This window comes from Macrobrachium rosenbergii, chromosome 8 (assembly GCF_040412425.1).
Source record: "Macrobrachium rosenbergii isolate ZJJX-2024 chromosome 8, ASM4041242v1, whole genome shotgun sequence".
In the NCBI taxonomy this organism is placed as follows: domain Eukaryota; kingdom Metazoa; phylum Arthropoda; class Malacostraca; order Decapoda; family Palaemonidae; genus Macrobrachium; species Macrobrachium rosenbergii.
Window position 1 is genome coordinate 71,537,396 of NC_089748.1, and position 21,588 is coordinate 71,558,983.

General features: G+C 42.4%; 1 protein-coding gene across 5 annotated transcripts in view; it reads right to left on the bottom strand.

Annotated features, from left to right (window-relative positions):
• Nucleotides 1-21,588, bottom strand: part of LOC136840977 (uncharacterized) — a 263,752-nt gene that overhangs the window by 136,973 nt on the left and 105,191 nt on the right. For all 5 annotated transcript variants that reach the window (XM_067107982.1, XM_067107981.1, XM_067107980.1 and 2 more), the window contains exon 6: nucleotides 6,639-6,776. In XM_067107982.1, coding sequence (XP_066964083.1) covers nucleotides 6,639-6,776 — 138 coding nt within the window. The remainder of the gene's footprint in view (nucleotides 1-6,638; nucleotides 6,777-21,588) is intronic.

Sequence of the window (21,588 nt, forward strand, 5' to 3'; positions counted from 1 at the left end):
CACATCCCCCGTGAATACGGGGGGGTTTACTATACTAGGATCATCCCAAAAACTACACAATGGTTTGGGACTCGTTCCCAATCTCTGGTCCGCTTGTACGGGATCAGGAATTCGCACTCAGCTGCGGATACTGGCCTTTTCAATGGCCTAGATGCACTCTTAAAGCACCAACTGTGCTTCTTACTTGCATTACACTTGGATTCGTTGGATCCCGAATCTGAATCACTCGAAGAAAGGGCATGAACTCCAAGATGGACACCTTTCCAGCGACTGTCCACCGAGTCCTGGGATCCTTGTACAACAGGCTCTGTTGAGGGGGAGACTATCCGTGGGCAAACCCCACTGACCTCCCTTGGACTTATGGTTTGCCTCCTCCCAGGTTTAGGGGAGTTTGACAGGGACCTTCGTCAAGGAGCGTCTGTGGGATGGGTAACCACCTCCTCCACTGACACAACACTTGCACTGTGATCACTGTCACTAAATTTATCCATAAGGCCCCTCACTGAAGCCCCTATTTGAGCTACAGTGTTAACTAAGAGACTGAATTTCTGGTCTATTCTGGCTTCCAGACTGGTAATGGCATCGAGTTCAGAAAGTTGGGAGTTGGGTGACGGAGTTACAGGTAAAGTCGGAGGACTGGTGACAGAGGAAAAGGCAGTTACAGAAGTCAAAAGGGTAGGTAACACAGGAGAACCCTGACTAACTGAACTTTTAGCTTCGGCTTTAGCAGCCACCCTTCTTTGTCTATTTTTCTCAAGTTTATCTAAACTAGTCAAGTTTTCCATTTCCCCTGATCCCACTCTCTGCACTCGTTACAAGTCAAGTCGGAAGAGCAAATTTGTCCTTTACAGTGAAAACAAATGATATGGGAGTCATATTTTGTCAATCATCTGGAAACAAGTTTCTGAGCCATGAATGATTGTAATGTTTTAATAAGTATGATTTTGTCAAAGGTGCTAGGTGGCAAATCACTTCAAAGCAAATATCATCACCTCCAGGAGCAGATTTATTGCTGTTCAAGAGAGCATATTCCAACTCTTCCATACTGAATTTATTATAATATATACAGGCGGTCCCCGGTTTACGACGGGGGTTCCGTTCTTGCGCCGAGTCAGAACCCGAAAATCGTCGTAAACCGGAAAATCGTCGAAAATCGTCAAAAATCATAAGAAAACCTTACTTTTAATGCTCTGGGTGCATTGAAAACAACGTAAACTGCATTATTATTGAGTTTTACATAAAAAAAAACCTTCAAATTATGATTATTCTGCCGTTTTGGGGCCAAATTTCTTCCGTCGGATCGGCGTACGACGCGTCGTAACCCCGGAACATGCGTCGTAAGCCGGGAAATAATTTCTGATGAATATATTTGAAAAGCGTCGTTACCTCGGAACGTCGTAAGCCGGAACTGTCGTAAACCGGGGACTGCCTGTATCTTCCTTTGTCTCAAAATGAAGTATTATAGATTCTGCTTTCTTCTTTATTTTTTTTAAATGTTTGTCCAAATTTTGGTCACTGCTTATTTTGGCAAAACTTTCCCCAAGTAAGTTACTAATTTCGAAGGGATCTAAAATTTTTTTGCCATTATCTAATATAGCTTGTCTGGGTGGTTTAATATTTGTTCCACTCATTTTTCCAAATTTTTCCCATACTTTTTAAACTGACGTTTCACTTGTTTTCAAACTGACGTTTCACTTGTTATTTCTGATACATATGACCTCCAAGATATTACTTACCTTTTATGACTTCCTTTCTAAATTTAGCTGATATTTTATTATATAAAGGTTTTAATGAATCTATTTCTAATAATGTAATTGTAATTTTTAATATGTTTTTGTCTAGGAATTTTATTGAACCTTCCGTTTAGAGTACCCCTCTTGCTAGAGTGTTTTTATCCTACTAATTCAGACAGATCATCTGACCACAAGGGAACTTTATGTTTTTATTATGAGGTTTTGAATGCGGGATAGCTTTGTGTGCTGCCTTTTTAATGAAGGATAGAAAGAATTCATTTGTTTCATTATGATTTTTCAAAGAATCATATGGCGGAATATTTCTGGTATACACGTTAAATATTTCCCAATCTGCTTTTAGAATGTTATACGGTCAACCAGTGCTATTTGCGGACTCACAATTCATAGACTCAGTGATTCGCGGAATTTTTCTACGGAACCTATCTATAAATTATTTGCGGTAAACTCGCCCATTCATGGATTTTTCTGTGGAACATATCTATACAGTAAATTATTTGCAGGAAACTTGCTATCTACAGATTTTTTTTTTTTTGTAGAGCAATAGTCTGTATTTTTTTATTATTTACTGTAATAAAATTAAACAATAATGTATAGTACACTCCCACTTTTACACACTTCACTTTGTTGCAGATTTTTCTTGAACGTATCTTTCAATTTTACTTGGCAACTTTCATCAATTCAAGAATGTTTTCACAGAGCAATACTGAATTCACTAATTGCTGTATTTTCATTTTATTTTCATGAATAAATACATTTTTATGATAAAATATTATTTACTAATTTTCAAACATTAGTATTAAGGTAGACACAGCAAAACATCTACAAAATTTTTAATACAAATTAAATAAATCTGTCTTACAGAAAGTTTGACCACAAATCTCTCCCTCTCTCACTGAGATAGGAAAGAGACTGATTTTTATGCATTTATGTTTATTTGTTTTGTACGGTATAGTTTTATAGATAAACATGATGTTACTTTGTCACTCATTTTTATAATGATTCACTAATTATTTTCATTTCATTTTCCTGTCTACTTTTATTGAAATGCAAAAACTATAATTATAGCATAGAAAATATGAAAAAACGAATGACAAAGTAACATCACGTTTATCTATGCAGTAAACACCCTTATTCGCTGGGGATGCATACCGCATCCCGCCCCCCATGAACAGCTAAAATCTGTGAATACTTGAAACCCCTCTAAAAACACTTAGAACTGCCTCTTTTGATAGTATAAAAGTGCATTTAGTCATGAAAATGATACGAAAATACAGTAATTAGTGAATATTTCTCAGTGAAAAATACCGCGAATTAGTGAACTTTCCGCGAATAATAGATATGTACGTTCCACAGAGAAATCCGCAAATACATCAGTCCGGGAGTAGTGAGGCCGCGAAAACTGGGGGTTTACTGTACTGTAAAACTATACTGTACAAAACAAATAAACATACATGCATAAAAAATCAATCTTTCTCTTATCTCGAAGAGAGAGAGAGAGAGAGACACACACACACAAAAATACATATGCACATTAAAAATATTTAATACACTAGTGACAGTAATTGTTTTTACCAATATAAAAGGAAAACAACTTCAATACTATGAGAGAAAACAGCTATGCTTACTTATACAGTGATAACTTGATTAGTGGTCAAACTTTATGTAAGACAAATTTATTTAATTTGTATTAAGGATTTAATTTGTACTAAACATTTTATAGATATTTTGCTGTATTTACATTAATATTACTATTTGAAAATTAGTAAATCCCTGTTATATGCATTTTAGGGGTGTATATACTTAAGTAACAGTTGTATGGGGGTAATCTAGGATGACGTTGGATGTCTTGGGGTGATGGTTTGGGGTGTATTTTTGCTTGAAATATTAAGTTGTTTTAGTATGATAATTTAAGGTATACTTTTGTTTTAACTATTAAATTTGGCAGTGAACTATTAAAATAGGCAGTTACTGTATAAGCATTAAGGGGTACAGGATATTTGGCAGTTATAAGCACTAATAAGCATTTTCAGAGGGGATTCTGCTGCCCAACTTTCTTCTTTCCAAGGGCCCAGTCATCACCTGGTTCAGCCTTCATGATAAGACAGCCAGTAGAGGCCTCCAGGCTACCGAAGATGGTCCTCTCCTCATCCTCTAGGAAGGCTTTAGTGGGCATTGATGGTTAGCGGAGAAGAGGGAGCTTGGCAAGGCGGTTTTCAGCGTGTTTCCCTCCTGCCTGTCGCCAAGGAGGTACTTGTCCTACTCCACTGGGGAAGCTCCTCTTCTGGGAGTTTCTGCCTCCTCCCAGGGGGACTTCCCCGGCCTTGTTGACTCTGTGTGGAGATTGGCTTTTAACTCCGATAAGATCATGTTCACATCCTCGGAGCTAGACCGTTTCATGAGAGACGTCTTTAAAGTCTTTGAAAGTATTCAGCTTCTTGGACTGGATAGTTGGGGCATTAGCCAAGAAAATGGAAGAGAACATGGCTGCAGATTGGTTGGGAGTATTCTCGTGCGGATAAGGACATCCGCTCCCAGGAGCTGGCTACCTTATTCTCCATGAGAGTCCTTAAGAAAAGGGAACTGTGGTGCACCTTTACCATTCTTTGTATTTCATATCTCTCTATCTCTCTCTCTCTCTCTCTGAGATAGATTTTTTATGCATATGTAACATATATATTCATTTATTTTTTATGCATATGTAACATGTATATTTATTTGTTTTGTATGACCTAGTTTTATAGATAAACGTGATGTTACTTTGTCATTAATTTTTTTCATATTTTTCATGCTATTATTACATTTATGCATTTCTATCGTAAATTATGTATAATTTTAAAAGAAAACATATCGATTCCCAGTCTTCTCCAAAGCTCAGAGCAAGGGGGGAGGGTGTAATCTAACTGTCAATTTATCTTGACATATTGACCACAAAGGGTAGAAAATGTTGCCCACTTGGTGGTCAACGAAGAATACTGAAAAATCACTCTCCCCCTCTCTTTCACGCCAAAGTAAGTATACCTTAGTTTTACCAGACCACTGAGCTGATTAACAGCTCTCCTAGGGCTGGCCCGAAGGATTAGACTTATTTTACGTGGCTAAGAACCAATTGGTTACTTAGCAACGGGACCTACAGCTTATTGTGGAATCCGAACCACATTATAGCGAGAAATGAATTTCTATCACCAGAAATAAATTCCTCTAACTCTTCATCAGCCGGCCGCAGGAATTGAACTCCGGCCCACCGAATGGCAGTCTGAAGCTCAACCGAGTCGGCCAACAAAGGATACTCAGAATGTGAGAGATGGATAGATAGATAGATAGAAAGGGAGAGTGGTTGATAGAGAGATATACTCTCTCTATCCCTCTCTCTGTTAATGGCTGGAAGGGTAAGAAGTATGTATGTTTATATTTTTAAGGGTAAAAAAATGTTTATGACGACTTTGAAATGATATTAATATCATATCAAAGATTAATACAGTAATAGGATAATAGTTTAAGGTACAATTGATGTAGGATGCTAGTTTAAGGTAAACATTTGGTAATCTGAACTTTCAAGATAGGCAGTTACAAGTGTTTTTAGAGGAGGGGGGTGTTAACTATTCGCAGGGGTTGTGGTATGCATCCCCCACGAATACGGGGGGTTTACTGTATAGGTCCCAATGTTCTGTTGAATCCACAGTAGAGAAACAGGTGTAAAAGAGCGTACTCTCCCTGCAGTGGATCCCTAAGGTTCCCCTCCCCATCTTGTCAAGGGGTTGGGATCATGGGGGATGATGATCACAACAAGCTTTAGTAAGCCTACCCTTGCAGCCCTACTCGCTACAGTAGCAAATACTAGGACTAACAGAATTAGACATAATTCTAAGTAATTTACTGAAAAACAATCAAAACTGCAAAAATAAAGTGCTTATAGCCTGAGCAGAACCAAAACAAAGCAATTATACTTCACTGAGTACGAAATAAACAACGGTAAAATCTAAAAAACCTGAAGCAAATGGCACTATGTTTACACTACGACCGGCAGAAACAAATTGAATCATGGCTGCCATATTGCTCCTGTTTTTCCCAATAGTGGGCAGGGCTGGCACTGCTAAATTAAAAAAGTTGCCAAGCAAGTGTGGATAAGTTAGCTATGTATTACTTGGTAAGTTACTTATATGAAATCGTCTTTTCCAAGTTCACATGAGTCCCATAATTGAAGGGATGGGTTACAATAAATGATGACAATTCTGCTGCTGCTGCTGCTATTCTGGTGCTCCATTCTTGGTAAAGACTTGAAGAGCAGCTGCTAAACTGGAACAGGGAATACCTTTCCTAACCATACAAAGCATATGTATTTCCTCAATGATGGCTGGACAAAAATGTGAAAGTATGAGCCCCGTGATGCTTAAAGGTACTCCTCTCTGAAGAACTGCCACACCAACTCCACTGTCTTTGTGCTGAAAGGGATTTACAGAAGAAACTCATTCAGTGGACTGAAATAAATTATCAGCCACCATCTTCCTGTTGCCTTTAGTATAGAACCCAGGTGATCCATCCCACACCACCTCTATTTCCTGCTTCTGAAAGGAGTTCACATGATTGCTTCATTTGAGAAAAGTTTCTGTACGTCATAAACATCATACTATCCAGAAGCAACTACAAGCTCACTACAGTGTTATTACCATGCTTTCAAAAAATACTGACATAAATCAACATCACTGGCACAGTCTACAACACAATGGGTCAGGACTTTTCTCCAACTAGTTTTTTAGATAAAAACACATTGATGATACACATAAAAAGAGTTAACAACAATTACAGTCACCAATCAAAACTATCAAATAACAGATTAAAAGGGATAAAAATGATAGGAAGAGTGAAAGCCATAATGTTTATGCTTACCTCCTTAAACCATTTGTGGATGCTATTCCATGGATCATGAAGTAATGCATTGCTGACTTCACTTGAAGGTGTTGAAGTTAAAATCAAAACACCAATCTCTCTTCGGCTCCCCTGTGGTGTCTTGAGCTGATGTGCTGCCTGGATGAAGAAATAATTTACCTAAGTTTTTTTTATTTCTAACTGAATACCCCCAGATTCAAATTCAAATTACACATCATCATCATATCTACACTTTTAAAACAGGCTTTCAATGTAAGGAGTTAAACATCCAAATTAAGTATCAAAGCTAATCAGTAGTTATGTTAACAATAATCAAAATACAAACATTCTATTTACAATAGTTTCGATGTATGCACCTTGATAAAAATGACTGATTTTTTTAGAAACTTATTGTATGGATACCAAAATGCTGTATAAATACTTTACAATATTAGACTTACTGTTGAATTTATTCGAAAATTCAAAGGAACTCAATTACTAATGTATACAGAGAGGGGCTGCCCAACTGAGATCGATCACTCTCTCCATTTCCTGAGTCCAAAGTTCTCCATGTAAGGCAATACAAATTTTATATAAGGTGCAGTGAATTAGTGAGGAAAGAAGAGATAATCTTGTAAAGCAACAGCTACCATAAAAGATATGTTTAACATTTAAATGGTGTTCATATAATGTAAAGAAAAACTATACTTTTCAAGTATAAGTAACTATAAAAGTGAAATTTAAATACAGAATACTCATATTTAGTCAGGTTTAAAAGACTGATAATGTTTCATCAATTTTAGCATTTGTGTGGTTAAAACTTTAAATACTAGGGTCCAGAAGTTGACATTTCTGGTACAGCATGCTGTGGGTGTCTTCATGTTATTAGCACCATACATTATGTATATGAAGTGTCTTCATGTTATTAGCACCATACATTATGCATATGAAAATAAGTGTTTCCATCCACACACATCTGGTAGACATTAATGAAAAACAAAAGGGAACTGACACTCATCACTGGATCAAAATACCAAGGCTGATATTGCAGAACCATGGCCACCAAACAGAGAAAGGTCAAGTAGATCTGATGTTGTGCCATCCTGACGTGGGCAAAAGTGGACCCACAACTCTAGGTTGAAGTAGGTTAGTAATCCTTTAATTAACCACATACGCACTACTGTATCAGCAGCTCCACATATCCACATGCAACACAGCCCCCAAAAATATACACTAATATAAAATAAATAAAAATCGATAAAAAGCCTTTCATATGGCTGGCAATGATCCACCAGCAGAAAAACGTGATTGGAAAACTAATAAGTTATATAGCACACTGAGAAATGGGTTCTGTGGAGGTGGTAGGCATCACAATGCTGTCCATTTGCTTGCCTTTCTCTTTCTCTCTCTGTGCTATTCTTAATAAAAATGTTATTTTAATGATAAATTTAAGTTTCATATATACTTACCAAGTAATTACATAGCTCAACCACAGCATCCTAAAAATTAAAAATTCGCGGTAGCACTTCAATTGTTTTGTGTAGGTGACAAACGCCGCCCACTTTTGGGGAAGAAAAGGAACAACATAGCAAAGAGCTCAATTCGTTTGTGCCCTGACGTCCATGCGAGGGGAGGAGGGAGAGCTCTGATTCTACAATTACTTGGTAAGTATATACAAAATTGAATTTCATCATGGAAATAACAATTTCATATAAGTAACTTACCAAGTAATAATATAGCCGAATCCAAATTGACAGGAGGTGGGATACATGGACATATTCTACTCCAAAACATTAAGGAAAGTAATGATTTTGAAATAGAAAAGTTGCTAGCATTGATACAATGCTTGCTGTTTCCTTACCTGGTAAGAGAGCTACTGCAGGTGGATACTGTCTCTGGTCAGTGCTCAACTTAACCCGTAGTAGTGTGGCGGTATAGCCATGGGTCATCCCTACTTTGGTGGGAACTTTGCAGCGAAGGAAGGTTTCCAATGACTAGAAAAGCTTAAAAAGATGCCCTTGCCCAGGGCATAGAACCAGAATAAAAACCAGACAATGCTGTTACCTACACTGCAATACAAAACCACACCCATATAGAGGGATGAATAAATTTGTTTTTATTTAGCATTTCCCAACGTTTTGAGAGAGAGAGAGAGAGAGAGAGAGAGAGAGAGAGAGAGAGAGAGAGAGAGAGAGAGAGAGAGAGAGAGAGAGAGAGAGAGTGTGTGTGTGTGTGTGTGAGTGTGTGTGTGTGTGTGTGAAGTGTGGATGAAGAGGGATGAGGTCGTTAGTTTGTTTACGGCGCTGTCTGTCTGTGGAATATGTGTGTGAGGATTTTTCGGTTTTGAAGGCAGTATTTTTGAGTCTTGAGTCAGAGCGAGTGCTGGTCTGTCGTTTGGTTTGGACAGTTTTTTTTGTGCTGATGCAAAGTTGTTGTTTTTCCTTGTTAGTGTGCTGTTCTTGTTGCTGTATGTTCGTGAGTCGTGTGTTTTTCTGTTTTGGTTTGGTTTGTGTGGTTCTGTGTGCTGTGTTGGCTACCGTGGACGCCTTACTCCATCTTCCAGCAACCGAGGACCAGGTGAGTGTCGTGTACTGTTTTTTTGTTTTGAAATTCCACCACATAATATTTGGCGCCCAACGGGGCTGCTGGTATTGCAGCTGCAATTGAGGTTGGTGGCTGCAGTGTGACTGAAGAGAAGGATGGAAGAGGAACTGGTGAGGTTGCGAGAGGAGAATACGTGGTTGAGGGGTGAGAATGAGAGATTGAGGAGTCAGTTGGAGGAGATGGGGGGAATGCTAAGAAGTGCAAAAGAAGAAATGAAAGGGGAGATGAAAGAGTCAGAAGAGAGAATGGAAGAGAGGGGTGGATAAAAGTTGGAGGGAATGATGAAAAGTGTGGAAGAAATGATGAAAGGTATGTTCAAGGGTGTTTTTGGAGAAGGGGCTGTTGGAGGCAGGTTCTCTGGAACATGTGAAGGGGCAAGAGAGAAAGAAAAGGAGGAAGAAGTGAATGGAAGTGTGAGTGATGAAAGTGATATGGGAATAGGAAGTAAGAAACGAGGGAATGAGAGGCAGGGTAAGGAAGAGGGAATGAAAAGCAAGAGAAGGAACAGAGGGAAAGTAAGGATAAGTCAGGGGAAGAAAAAGGGAAGAAGGAAAGGAAAGGAAACTGGTAAGAAGGGTAAGGAAGTGGGAAAGGCAGGAAAGAAGGGAGAGGGTGAAGGCAGTAGTGATAGTGAGGTGGACGGAGGTGAGTGGATAAAAGTGGATAAAAAGAGGGGGAAGAAGAGTGTAATGAGTAAGATGAATGTAAGTGCAGAAGTGGACTCTTTGTATTCGGAAGAGGGTATGAAAGGACAGAGCGAAAGTAGCGAAAGTGAGAGTGAAAGTGAGAAAGAAGTGAGAAAGGCTATGTATGTGAGGGAGGTACCCTGTGTGAAAAGTATAATGAGTATGGAAGTAGGGATGTGCATGATTTCTTTAGGGAGTATGAAAGGTTTGTCAGGATAAGTATGGGGAAAGTAAGAGAGTGTGGGCATGAGAATTAGGAGAATATTTGACTGGGTTTTTGCTTGATATGTATAGGGTTATTATGAGTGTGGGGGATGTTGAGTATGACAAGGTGAAAGCTAGACTAGTTGAGCAAGCGAGGCGTATGAAAGCGAGTGTTAAGTATAAGAGGAAGAATGAATTTGATGAGGCAAGAATGAAAGCTGGGAAACCTTGTCACTATATGCTTGTAGGCTGGAGACGTTGGCAAGGAAGAAGTTTGGGGATGATGGGATAGATGAATGTAAGGAGTTAGTACGGAAGTTGTTAGGACAGTGCCAGATGGAGTTAGAGAATTTGTGAACTTGAAGGAAGGAGAAGAAAAGATGGACGAATGAAAGGTTGACTTGGGGAGAAATTTTGGAAATTGTAGAAGATTATGAGCTTGACAGGGTTATAAAAGAGAGCAGAAGTGTAAGTGTAAGGGCTGGGGTAGATGAGAGAGTGCCAGAGTTTGGAAGCTTTAGGGATGCAGTGTTGAGGCCCAATGAGAATGGCCTATAGTATAATAGATAGGAGTGTAAGAGCAAGTAATGTGGAGGTGCCAGTGAGGATGAATGATGGGTTTGTAAGGGAACAAACGGGTTGGACGGGTTAGGGATAGTAGTGTACAAAGGGGAAGGTCGATGAGTGGAAGTCGAGCGAAGTGTTTTAGATGTGGAAAGGAAGGACATACAAAGAATGAGTGTAGGTGGGCTTTAGGAGCGTGTTTCGGTGTGGGCAACCGGGACATTTGGTAAGGGAGTGTCACGAAAGATAGGGGTTAAATGCTACAGGTGCGGACAGGTGGGTCATATTGCTAATGGTTGTAGGGGTACCCGAATGAATGTAATATGTGGCAACTGTGGTAAGAATGGGCATTATGCGAGAATGTGTTCAGAACCGAGAGCGAAGTGTGACGAATGTGGAATGGAAGGGCATGTATCAAGTGTGTGTAGACGAAAGAGGGTGACTGTGACAGCGAATTGGGAAACTGAGTGTGAAGGGGGTTCAAATGGTGGATCCTCCAGGATGCAAGCGGTGCGTGTGATGATGCATGCGTGAGGGGTTGTTGCATGAGGGAGGTTTGCTGGAAAGACTGACGAGTGCATGAGTGTGCAAGTGTGTTGTAAGGGAGTAAGATTGATTGCCTTAGTAGATACCGGGTGTAGTATGAATGTCATATTTAAGAATGGATGTGAGAAATTGAGGAATACGTGTGAGATTAGGAACTGTCAGGGGGAAGTAAGAGGGATTGGAAATTTACGGGTGGCAGTGGTTGGAAGAGTGTGTGAACGGTTAGAAATTGGGGGTGTAGTGATGGATGAAAGTGATTTTTGTGTGATTGAGAGTACGAATGATAAATATGATATTTTATTGGGATGTGAGTTTTTGAAAAAATGCGGGATGGTGGTCCGTCCTAGTATGAATGTAATTGAATTACGTATGAAAGGGGATGTGCTTGGGGATTTGTATTTGGGGAAGGATGGTAGGGTTGAGCAAAAATTGTGGAAGAGAGTGCCTGTAATTGCGACAGAGAGGGTAAAAGTGCCACATGAGATTGGAGAAGTTGTGAGTGTGAAAGTGGCATGGCCGGATAGCCTCCGGATAGCCAACAATGATAGGTGTGAGTATGTGGTTGAGGGAATAGACATAAATAAATTAGTCAGGGCAAATGTGTGTGTATATGATGGGGTTTTGAACATGGGAGATCCGAGGGTATATATAACGTCATTGCCGAGTGTCAGGAAGAAGCGAGTCCGAGGAATATGTGAGGGAGATTATGCGTGGGAATATTACGTCGTTGGTGAATGTGGATGATGAGAGTGCGTGAAGGTACGGCAGGTGATGACAGGTGATTTGAAAGGAGCTAATGATTGGATGTATGAGGAGTTGAAAGAAAGAGTAAAGGTAGATGAAAATGTAAGTGATAACGTAAGAGAACGATTGAGGAGAATGTTGTGGGCTAGGCAGGGGCATTGAGTCGTGGTGACGAGGATTTTGGGGATCAAGCTTCCGAATTTAAAATAGTTCTGGAAGACGACACCCCATATATCAGCGTCCCCGACATTTTTCTCCGTCTATCAATCGTGAGATAGAGGAGCAGTGTGAGGAGCTTGAGAGGGTGGGAGTGATTGAAAGGAGAACGAGCGCCTGGAATAGCCCCATTGTACCGGGTACGTAAGCCAGATGGAAGTTTGCGAATGTGTGTGGATTATCGGAAGGTGAATGAAGTAACTGTGAAAGAGCGATTCCCGATGAATGTGGTGTCTGATTGTGTATACAAGATGAATGGAATTAAAGTGTTTACAAAATTAGATCTGGTAAGGGGCTATTACCAGATGCCTCTGGAGGAGGAGCAGGCATATTACGGCCTTTTCTAGTGGTTCCTGCCACTACCAGTTCCGAAGATTGTTTGGACTGGCTAATGCGCCTGCTGCCTTCCAAAGGGCAATGAATGTGGTTCTGGCTGGGTTTGATTGCAAAAAGGTAACTGTTTTTATAGATGACATTTTGATTGCGAGTGAGACTGTAGAAGAGAATATGGAACTGCTTGAACGAGTGTTAGAAAGGTTGGAAGAAATAGGAATAAAAGTAAAACTTGAAAAAGTGTGCTTGGTTGGCTGGGGAGGTGGAATTCCTAGGGCATATGGTGAGTGGAAGAGGTGTAAGGAAAGAGTGATAAGTTCGTGAATAAGGTAAGGAATTTCCACGTCCCGGACCGTGCGTGAGTTGAAAGGATTTTTGGGTTTAATTGAGTTTGGAAGGAAGTTTATAAAGATTGTTCAGGGATCGGGAAACCACTTACTGAATGGATGGGGAAGAGAAATTGTGTAAGATTGAAATGGGATGAGCGAATGATCGAAGCGTTAGAGACTGAAAGAGGAGGCTGCAAGAGACGTGGCGTTGGCTTTCCCGGACTATAGTGAGAATGCGAATAAACTAGAACTGTATACGGATGCAAGTAAATATAGTATGGGAGGATGCTTGGTACAAATGCAGAAGGCGAATGGGGGAGAACAATTGAGAGTAATTGCGTATGTGAGCAAGGCGTTTGGAAAGGCAGAGTTGAAATATTCGGTGATTGAAAAAGGAATTGGCTGCAATAAGGTTTTGTGTGAAAGCGTTGAAAGTATTTTTTTGTATGGGGTAGATTTTGTGATACGGACGGACCATCGACCGCTAGTATATATGGTTAAAAAGGAGAGTGTGAATGCTAGAATTAAGTAGAACGATAGAGGATTTGAATGAGTTTAGTTTTAAGGTAGAGTATGTACAAGGTAGACAGAATATTGTTGCAGATGCTATGTCGCGTATGTGGACTGAACGAGATGATAGGGTTAGGAGCGACTGGGACCCGGACCAAGTACCTTTGTGGTAAAGAACAGTATGTAGGGGAGAATCGAGTGTGGAATGTCTGTTTGGGGGTTGAGTAATTTGGAAACAAATGGGTTGATTGACGGAGTACCTGCAAGCATGAACGAGTTGCGTGAAAAGGTGATGAATGAGATGCCGGAAGGAGGAGTGCGCGAGGAAGGAAGGGAATTAGATGAGGAGGAAAAGTTAGTGAAAGTGTTGTTGGTAGTGGCTGAAATGTTTAAAATTACAGTACGATTGTTCTTTGGATGGAATAGGCCGGTGGAGTATAAAGGAAGGGTGAATGAAAATGGTACGAATGTGATTTTAAATGTTCACTGTGGAAAGGATACTTATAGCTGGCTGGTTAAGAAAGGTGATTGTGGGGAAAATGAGGGAATAAGGGGTAGGGTTGAGGGATATCGTTGAAGATGAATGCGATGAGGATGGTTGTGAGGAAGCTAAGCCGGTGAATGTAACCGTGAGAGCGTGTATGCATGAAGCGAAAGGTAAGTTAGTAACGAATGTAGTGGTGGATCAGAATAAATATTGTAGTTTGGTAGACACGGGAGCACAAGTGTCGTTAGTGAGTAGTACAGTAGTTAGTGAATTGGAAAGGTGCGATTGGGATATAAAAAGAAAATCAACGAGTGTAAGGATACATGGTTTGGGACAAGGGAGTGTGTTAGTATGGGAGGAGGTACAATTAAAAATTCAGTTAGGGGGATTTGAAATAATACATAATTTTGTAGTCATGGATGAGAATGATATGCCAACATGTTTTTATTAGGAATTGATTTTATGAGAATGCATGATATAAGTGTGGATGTCGGGAGGGGAATTTTAGGAAAGGGCGGCAGGAAATAACGAAGGTTAAAGGAGGATGTGTCTAAAACTAGTTTTGTAGGTATGGTAGATATTGCAAGGAGTGAAAATGATTTGTTGAGTGAAGAGGAAATTAAGCAGATGCAAAATCAGTGCATGAAAATAAATATGTTAAGAGAGTGTGTGTTAGGGGTGTAAGAGTAGGAAGTTGGCCGTCTGAGTTAGAAGTGTATAAGCGAAAGTGCTAAGAGATTTGTTGTATGTAAAGGTATAGTTTATTTTTGCATCAGGAAGGAATATGGGATGGGGAAGTGTATGTGCCAGTATTTTTCGGAAGATGCAGCCGTGGGTATGTGTTTATTGGTGCATAATAGGTTTGGGCATCTGGGAAAAATAAATTATGGGAATGTATGAGAGAGATTTGTATGTGCCTGGATTGAGTAAAATTTGTGCGGATGTAGCGATTACGTGTGTGCGGACTGTCAGAAGGGTAAGTATCAAAGTGTGCATGCGAATCCACCTGTGTTGCGATTGCAGATGAAAGAGTTATTTGAGATGGTTGTGATTGATTGTGTGTCGTTGCCTGTGACTGCTAGAGGACATGTGGGAATGGTTGTAATGGTAGATCATTTGAGTAAGTTTGCATATCGCGGTAGCGATTCGGAACAAAAGAGTGAGACTGTAGCGAATGGTGGGTCAAGTGATGTTGCCAATGTGTGTGTGCAAGCCGACCACGAATGTTGGAGTGACAATGGGCCTGAATTTGTTGGATGGGAGTTTGAGCAAATGTTGCATGATTGGGGCATAGAACATGTGTACTCTCGCCGTATATGCCCAGTGCGAATGGATTGGCGAACGAACGGTGAGAACGTTGACAGAGATATTACGTATGATGAGTGAATGTGATAATGATTGGGATGTAACGTTGGGCGGCGTTGTGGGTATACAACGCCACTGTGCATAAGGGTATTGGTATGTCTCCGTGTAAATATGTGTTAAATTTTAAAAGAGAGAGTGAGACCGAGATTGGGTCTATCTGAGAATGATAGGGAGGTATGGAAGAAGGCGCATGAAAGGTTTGAAAGTTACAAGGTGGGCGAGAAAGTGTTGAAAGAAGTAATTGAGAAAGGGCGGTTGAATGTAAATAAAGTGCGTGAAAAATTTGAGGGTCCGTATGAAGTGTTGGAAGTTGGTCCCAGTGGGCTTAGTTATGTTGTAGGGGAAGTATGTGTAGATGGTAGTGTGAGAGAAATGTGAGCATCACAACCAATTGCGTAGATGGAAGGATGTACCGAATATGTGAGAGAGAATGGGGTGTATAAATGGTTGAAATCGAATGTGGGTGAACCAAGTATGCATGAGAGCTTGTGTATGGAGGATCAGCAATTTGTTTTGATAGAGTATGGTAAAAAACGTAAGAAAGGGAAGAACGTAAGTAAACTGAATGGTTGTAAGTTGTGTGATAGGGGTGTGAGTGCCAAAGTGGAAATGAGTGATAAAGCGTGTAATATGGATGAATGGGATGGTATGGATAGAACGTATAGCATATGCGGGTTTGATATAACTGAGTTGACTGAACGTGTAGGGGTTAGTGAACGGTTGGAGGTGAGCGAAGTGTAAGAGTAAGAGAGCGTGAGCAGTAATATACGAGTGATTGAAAGCATGAATGAATCGTTGCAAGAATTGGAAAGGTCAATGAGCGAATGGGATGGGTTAGTTGAAGAATTGGGGAGGTATTTGGGAACGAGTTAGAGGGTATAGATGAGATTGTGGATGAAATTGAGAGTGGTAATAGTGAAGAAGATAGCATGAATCTGAGAGAGAATGGAGGAGAAGATGTGAGTTTGAATGTTGCTAGAAGAGAGAATGATTCTGAGAGAATGATTGCGTGCTCGCTGACGCGATCTAGAGTACCTGCTAGTGAGCATCCGTGGGTGTTGCGTAAGGCGATTTGAAAGAGGTGTGAAAGGTGTTGGTTGGGAAATGCTAAAAGGGGGAGAAATATAGAGGGATGAATAAATTTGTTTTTATTTAGCATTTCCCAACGTTTTGAGAGAGAGAGAGTGTAATTGTCGTAAGTGAGTGCTTCGGTTGTTGGAAGAGGGATGAGGTCGTTAGTTTGTTTACGGCGCTGTCTGTCTGTGGAATATGTGTGTGAGGATTTTTCGGTTTTGAAGGCAGTTTTTTGAGTCTTGAGTCAGAGCGAGTGCTGGTCTGTCGTTTGGTTTGGACAGTTTTTGTGCTGATGCAAAGTTGTTGTTTCCCTTGTTAGTGTGCTGTTCTTGTTGCTGTATGTTCGTGAGTCGTGTGTTTTTTCTGTTTTGGTTTGGTTTGTGTGGTTCTGTGTGCTGTGTTGGCGACCGTGGGCCTTACTCCATCTTCAGCAACCGAGGACCAGGGTGAGTGTTGTGTGCTGTTTTTTTGTGTTTTGAAATTCCGCCACACCCAAACCACTAAAAAACTGGTGGGTACTCCAGGTACAATGTGCCTCCAGGCTCCACCTGGACTCGACCCCCTGAATCATGGCGAGGAGATAGAAGAAGGAATGAGAACTCCCCTTTGCTTCCTCTCCCAACACCATGCCAGCCATAGATAAAGGTCCTAAGGTACTACAATTTTCAAACACAGTTTCCACTTCCCTCAGGTAATGAGTTGCGAAGACCGACTTGCACTTCCAATAGCTAGATTGTAAGATGGATGAGAGGGATATATTATGCCTAAAAGCAAGAGGTAGCGACAGCTCAGACCTCATGAGCTTTCACCTTAAAAGAAGGCAGGATGTCCTCTTGGATCCAAGTGTGTGCCTCAGAAATCAAGTCTCTCAAAAAATATGACAGAGCATTCCTTGACATTAGACGAGAAGGGTTCCTGACTGAGCACCAGAGATGACTAGAAGGCCCTCTAATCTTTTCAGTCCTTTGTAGGTAAATCTAAGGACTCTTACCAGACAAAGAAGCCTTTCTTCTTCCTCCACTCCAAGGATGTCCATCAAGCTTTTAATGGTGAAGGAACGGGCCAGGGCTTAGAAAGGTTCTTGTTCTTGGCAGGAAACCTGAGAGAGAATTAGTTGACTGCATCTCCTTGTGCGAAACCAACTCTTGTCAATAGCCTGAAGCTCACTGATATGCTTGGCCATGGCCAAAGCAACGCAGAAGAGTCTTCCTATTAAGATCCCTTAGAGAGACGGAGTGCAGGGGTTCGAAAGTGGGACCTGCAAGCCACTTTAAAACTACGTCAAGATTCCAAGAGACGTCTTCAGACTTCCTTTGCTTAGACGTATCAAAGGATTTGATGAGGTTGTTGAGGTCCTGGTTAGAGGAAATGTCTAGCCTATGTGTTTGAAGACAGAGTTCAACATTGCTCTATACCCCTTGATGGTAGAGGATGATAACATCATGGAGGACCTCAGGTAGAGCAGGAAATCGGCGATTTGACTTACAGAAATTTCAGAGGATGAGATGTTATGTCAAGTGCACCATTTCCGGAAGACTGCCCACTTGGTTTGATAGACGATGCTAGAAGACCGATGTCTACATTTAGCAATAGCCTCTGCAGCTGCTTTTGAAAATCCCTTCACTCTGACAAGGCTCTGGACCGTCCGAATCCTGTCAGGGCCAGAGCGGACAACCTTTGGTGGAACCTGAAGAAGTGGGGATGTCTGAGAAGAGACTGTTTTTGTGGAAGAAGCCTCGGCAAATCCAAATAAAAGTCGAAGCAGGTCTGGGAACCATTCCTTTGTTGGCCAGAACAGAACAACTAGGGTCATAGAGACGTTGCGATGGGAAGAAAACTTGTTGATCACTTCTCTGATCATGCCGAACGGAGGAAAGGCGTAGACATCCAGGCCTGACCAGTCCAGGAACATGGTGGGGCTGGAGAACAGAAAAGAGGGAGACAGTGATCCATCAATGTCACAAACAGGTCTGCGGATGGTCTGCCCCATAACTTCCACAGATCGTTGCAGACCAGGGGGGTCTAAGTCCATTCTGTGGGAAGGACCTGCTTGCGGCAACTCAGCTCACCCTCTAAGACATTCAGTCTCCCCTGAATGAATCGAGTGATGATGGTGACTTGGTTCTGCTCCGCCCAGAGGAGGAGATCTTTCGCAGCTTTGCAGAGGGAGAAGGACTGAGTGCCTCCCTGATTGCGGATGTAAGACAGGGCAGAGGTGTTGTCCACGTGAACAATCACTGTTTTGTCGAAGATCAGGGTCAAGAAGGACTGGAGACCCAAGTGAATAACCTTCAGTTCCTTGACATTTATATGAAGGTTTCTTTGTTCTGTGGACCACGGCCTGGAAACTTCTTGATCCCCTAGAAGGGCTCCCCAACCTAGGCCCAATGCATCTGAATAAAAGTCTAGGTTGGGGCTCAACGGAAGAAGAGATTGCAGGTCTGATATGACCTCTGACGTGGTGGGAAATATGAATGAGTCCAGTTGGGTCATCCTGTTCCAGTTGGCCTTGAGAAAGAGCTGTAGCACTCTCATGTGCAACCTGCCCAACCTTATGGACTCTCAATGGAGGCCTGAGTCCCCAAAAGACTCATCTACTGATTGGCCAAACAGTATGGGAGAGAGAGAGAGACCTGTGGACCGTGCAAAGGCAGGAGTCGACTCTTTTGGGGGATGGAAAACCTGAAAAGTCTGAGAGTTCAGGATCATTCCCAAATAAAGAATCTCTTGTGTCGGAATCAGTTGAGGCTTTTGCTTGTTGATCAGAATGCCCAATGCTTGAATCAGAAGAGTTTTCTTTAAGCCCTCTGAGCACTTCTCCTCTGATGGGGAATGGAGAAGCCAGTTGTCCAAACAAAGGGAGATGCTGATCCCGAGAAGATGGAGCCATTTGTCTAGAGGCGCGAGAACCTGCATATATACTTGAGGGGTCGTAGAGAGGCCGAAGCACAAGGCCCAAAACTGGAGAACTCTGTCCTGAAAAACGAACTGAAGGTACTTCCTGGAGTCCGGATGGATGGGGACATGGAAGTAAGTGCCCTGCATGCCAAGGGTGATCATCCAATCGCCCTGGCGAATGGATGACATGACAGACTGGTTTGTCTCCATATTGAACTTCATCTTCTGAACAAAGTGATTCAGGGTACTGACATCGAGAATGGGCCTCTAGCCCCCCGAAGACTTGGGGACTATGAAGAGACAGTTGTAGAACACCTCTGAATTGTGATCCTCGACTCCTTATCCAGCCCTTTTGAGAAGGAGAGAGTCGACTTCCTGCTAAAGGGCCGAAAATTTCTTGGAGTCTTCAGAGTAAGTAGCCAAGATGATGTGGGACTTGACTAGTGGAGGTCTCTCCCTGAAAGGAATGGAGGAGCCCTCCTTCAGGACTTGAATGATCCATTGCTCCGCACCTCTGCGACTCCCAAAAGTCGAGAAGTCTGGCCCCTACTGGAGCAAGAAGGACTGAAACTTAATTTCTTGGTAACAGGCTTGAAGATCGATTTCTTGACGGACTTTGACGAGAAGCATAAGTCAGTATGGCGTCTTGTCTGGGGCTTCTGCTTGCCTCCACGAAAGAGCTGTAGCTGGAGGAGCGAAACAGACTTAGCGCCAAAGGAGGAGGATTCCTTCGGTCGCTTGGTGGACTGGGCTAACAAATCCTGTGTCAACTTCTCTTGGAGGTTGTTGAAATCTCTTGAATGGTGGCTTGAGGGAAGAGATGCAGCTGGTATAAAGGAGAGAAAAGGAGAGAAAACTTCTGGGTCTGGATGACTCCTTTCGTGGTGGAGCACCACAACTCCATTTGCTTCAAGACCTCCATAGAAAAGAGAGAGACAAGCTCTAGGGAGCCATCCCTGGTAAACATGTTCTTTACGAGGTGGTCTAGTTCAGAAGACGAAAACATGATCTTCACAGACAAGAAGGCTGAGTGGCATAATGAATTAACAAGTCCAGAGAAGTCTCCTTGGGAGGAGGCAGCGACTCCCAAAGAGGGAGCTTCTCCAGTAGAGTAGGAGGTATCTCCAACGTATCAGTTTAGAGGTAGGCCAGGCAAAGGTGGCTTTGCCCTGTTCCCTCTTTGAAGAGAGCCAATCACCCACCTCCTTGAGGACCTTCCTTGAGGAGGGGGAAAGCACCAACTCGGGAAACCGAGCACTGTCATCTGACTGGTTCCTCCTAAGGAAGGTCGAGGTTGGAGAAACCAGGGCAGCAGGTGTGAAGAAGTCAGGAAAGCTGGCCAGAAGATATCTAAGCAGGGAAACATGGGCTGAAGGAGGAGTGGGTGCTTAATCAAAAACCTCTTCATCTGAAGAAACTACTGACAAAGACACATCCTGGGAGGCTTTGGGAGCAATGGGGCTTTCTGTAACAAAAAAAAAAAAATAGCCGCCAGCTGACACTTAATCAGCTCCAACAAAGGGTCCTCCTGAACCGAAGAGTGAGCCTGAGGGGGGTAAAGCTGGCGTCAAGCACACGAGAGCTGGTGCCAGGTGTACATGAGCTGGTGCCACAAGCTTGGGAGCTGGAGACTGACATTTGAAAGTGGGTGCCGAGAGCTCTGGTGGCAGGACTGGTGCTCAGAGGCTGAGAGGTGCTTAGATGAAGATGACTGCCGTCTGAGTGGGTCTTTCGGGTGCTTGGAGACCACATACGGTGAAAATGACTCCGGGCTGCCCCAACCCTATACAGTCAGTCCCCGGTTATCGGCAGCCTCGGTTACTGGCGATCCGGTTTTATGGCGCTTGTCTAGCGACGATGATAGCCAGGTTTTCGTCGCTGATAACTGGTTACCGGCGCTGATCGCCTCTTATCGGCAGCGCTAACTGGGGATCAGTGCTATTATTGCCGATTTTCGGTTAGCGGCAATTTTCGGTTGTCGTCACGTCGTCGGGAATAGAACCCCGCCGATAACCAGGGACTGCCTGTACAGAGGGTCGAGCTGAAGTAGAGGCAGAAGGAGGATCAGCGAAGCTGCAGGAGGGCTGAAGGGTATGACTGGCTTCTCTATACCTCTTGACTGGAAGAGGGGAGTGGTCTATGGCATCAGAGTGCCTCTTGAGAGGGCAAGACGAAGCAGGGAAGCGCAACTGGCACCTCTTGTCGGGGCTGGAACCTTCTGAATCCGACGGCAAGTGATGTACCTCACTTTGATGCCTTTCCAATGGTCGTCTGCCGACACCTGGGAATGGGCAACAGGCTCGACTGAGGGGGTGACTACCCGTGGGAAAACCCCACTGGCGTCCCTTGGACCTCTGGTATGTCTTCTACCAGGTTCAGGGGAGCAGGACAGGGACCTTCGTCCAGGAGCA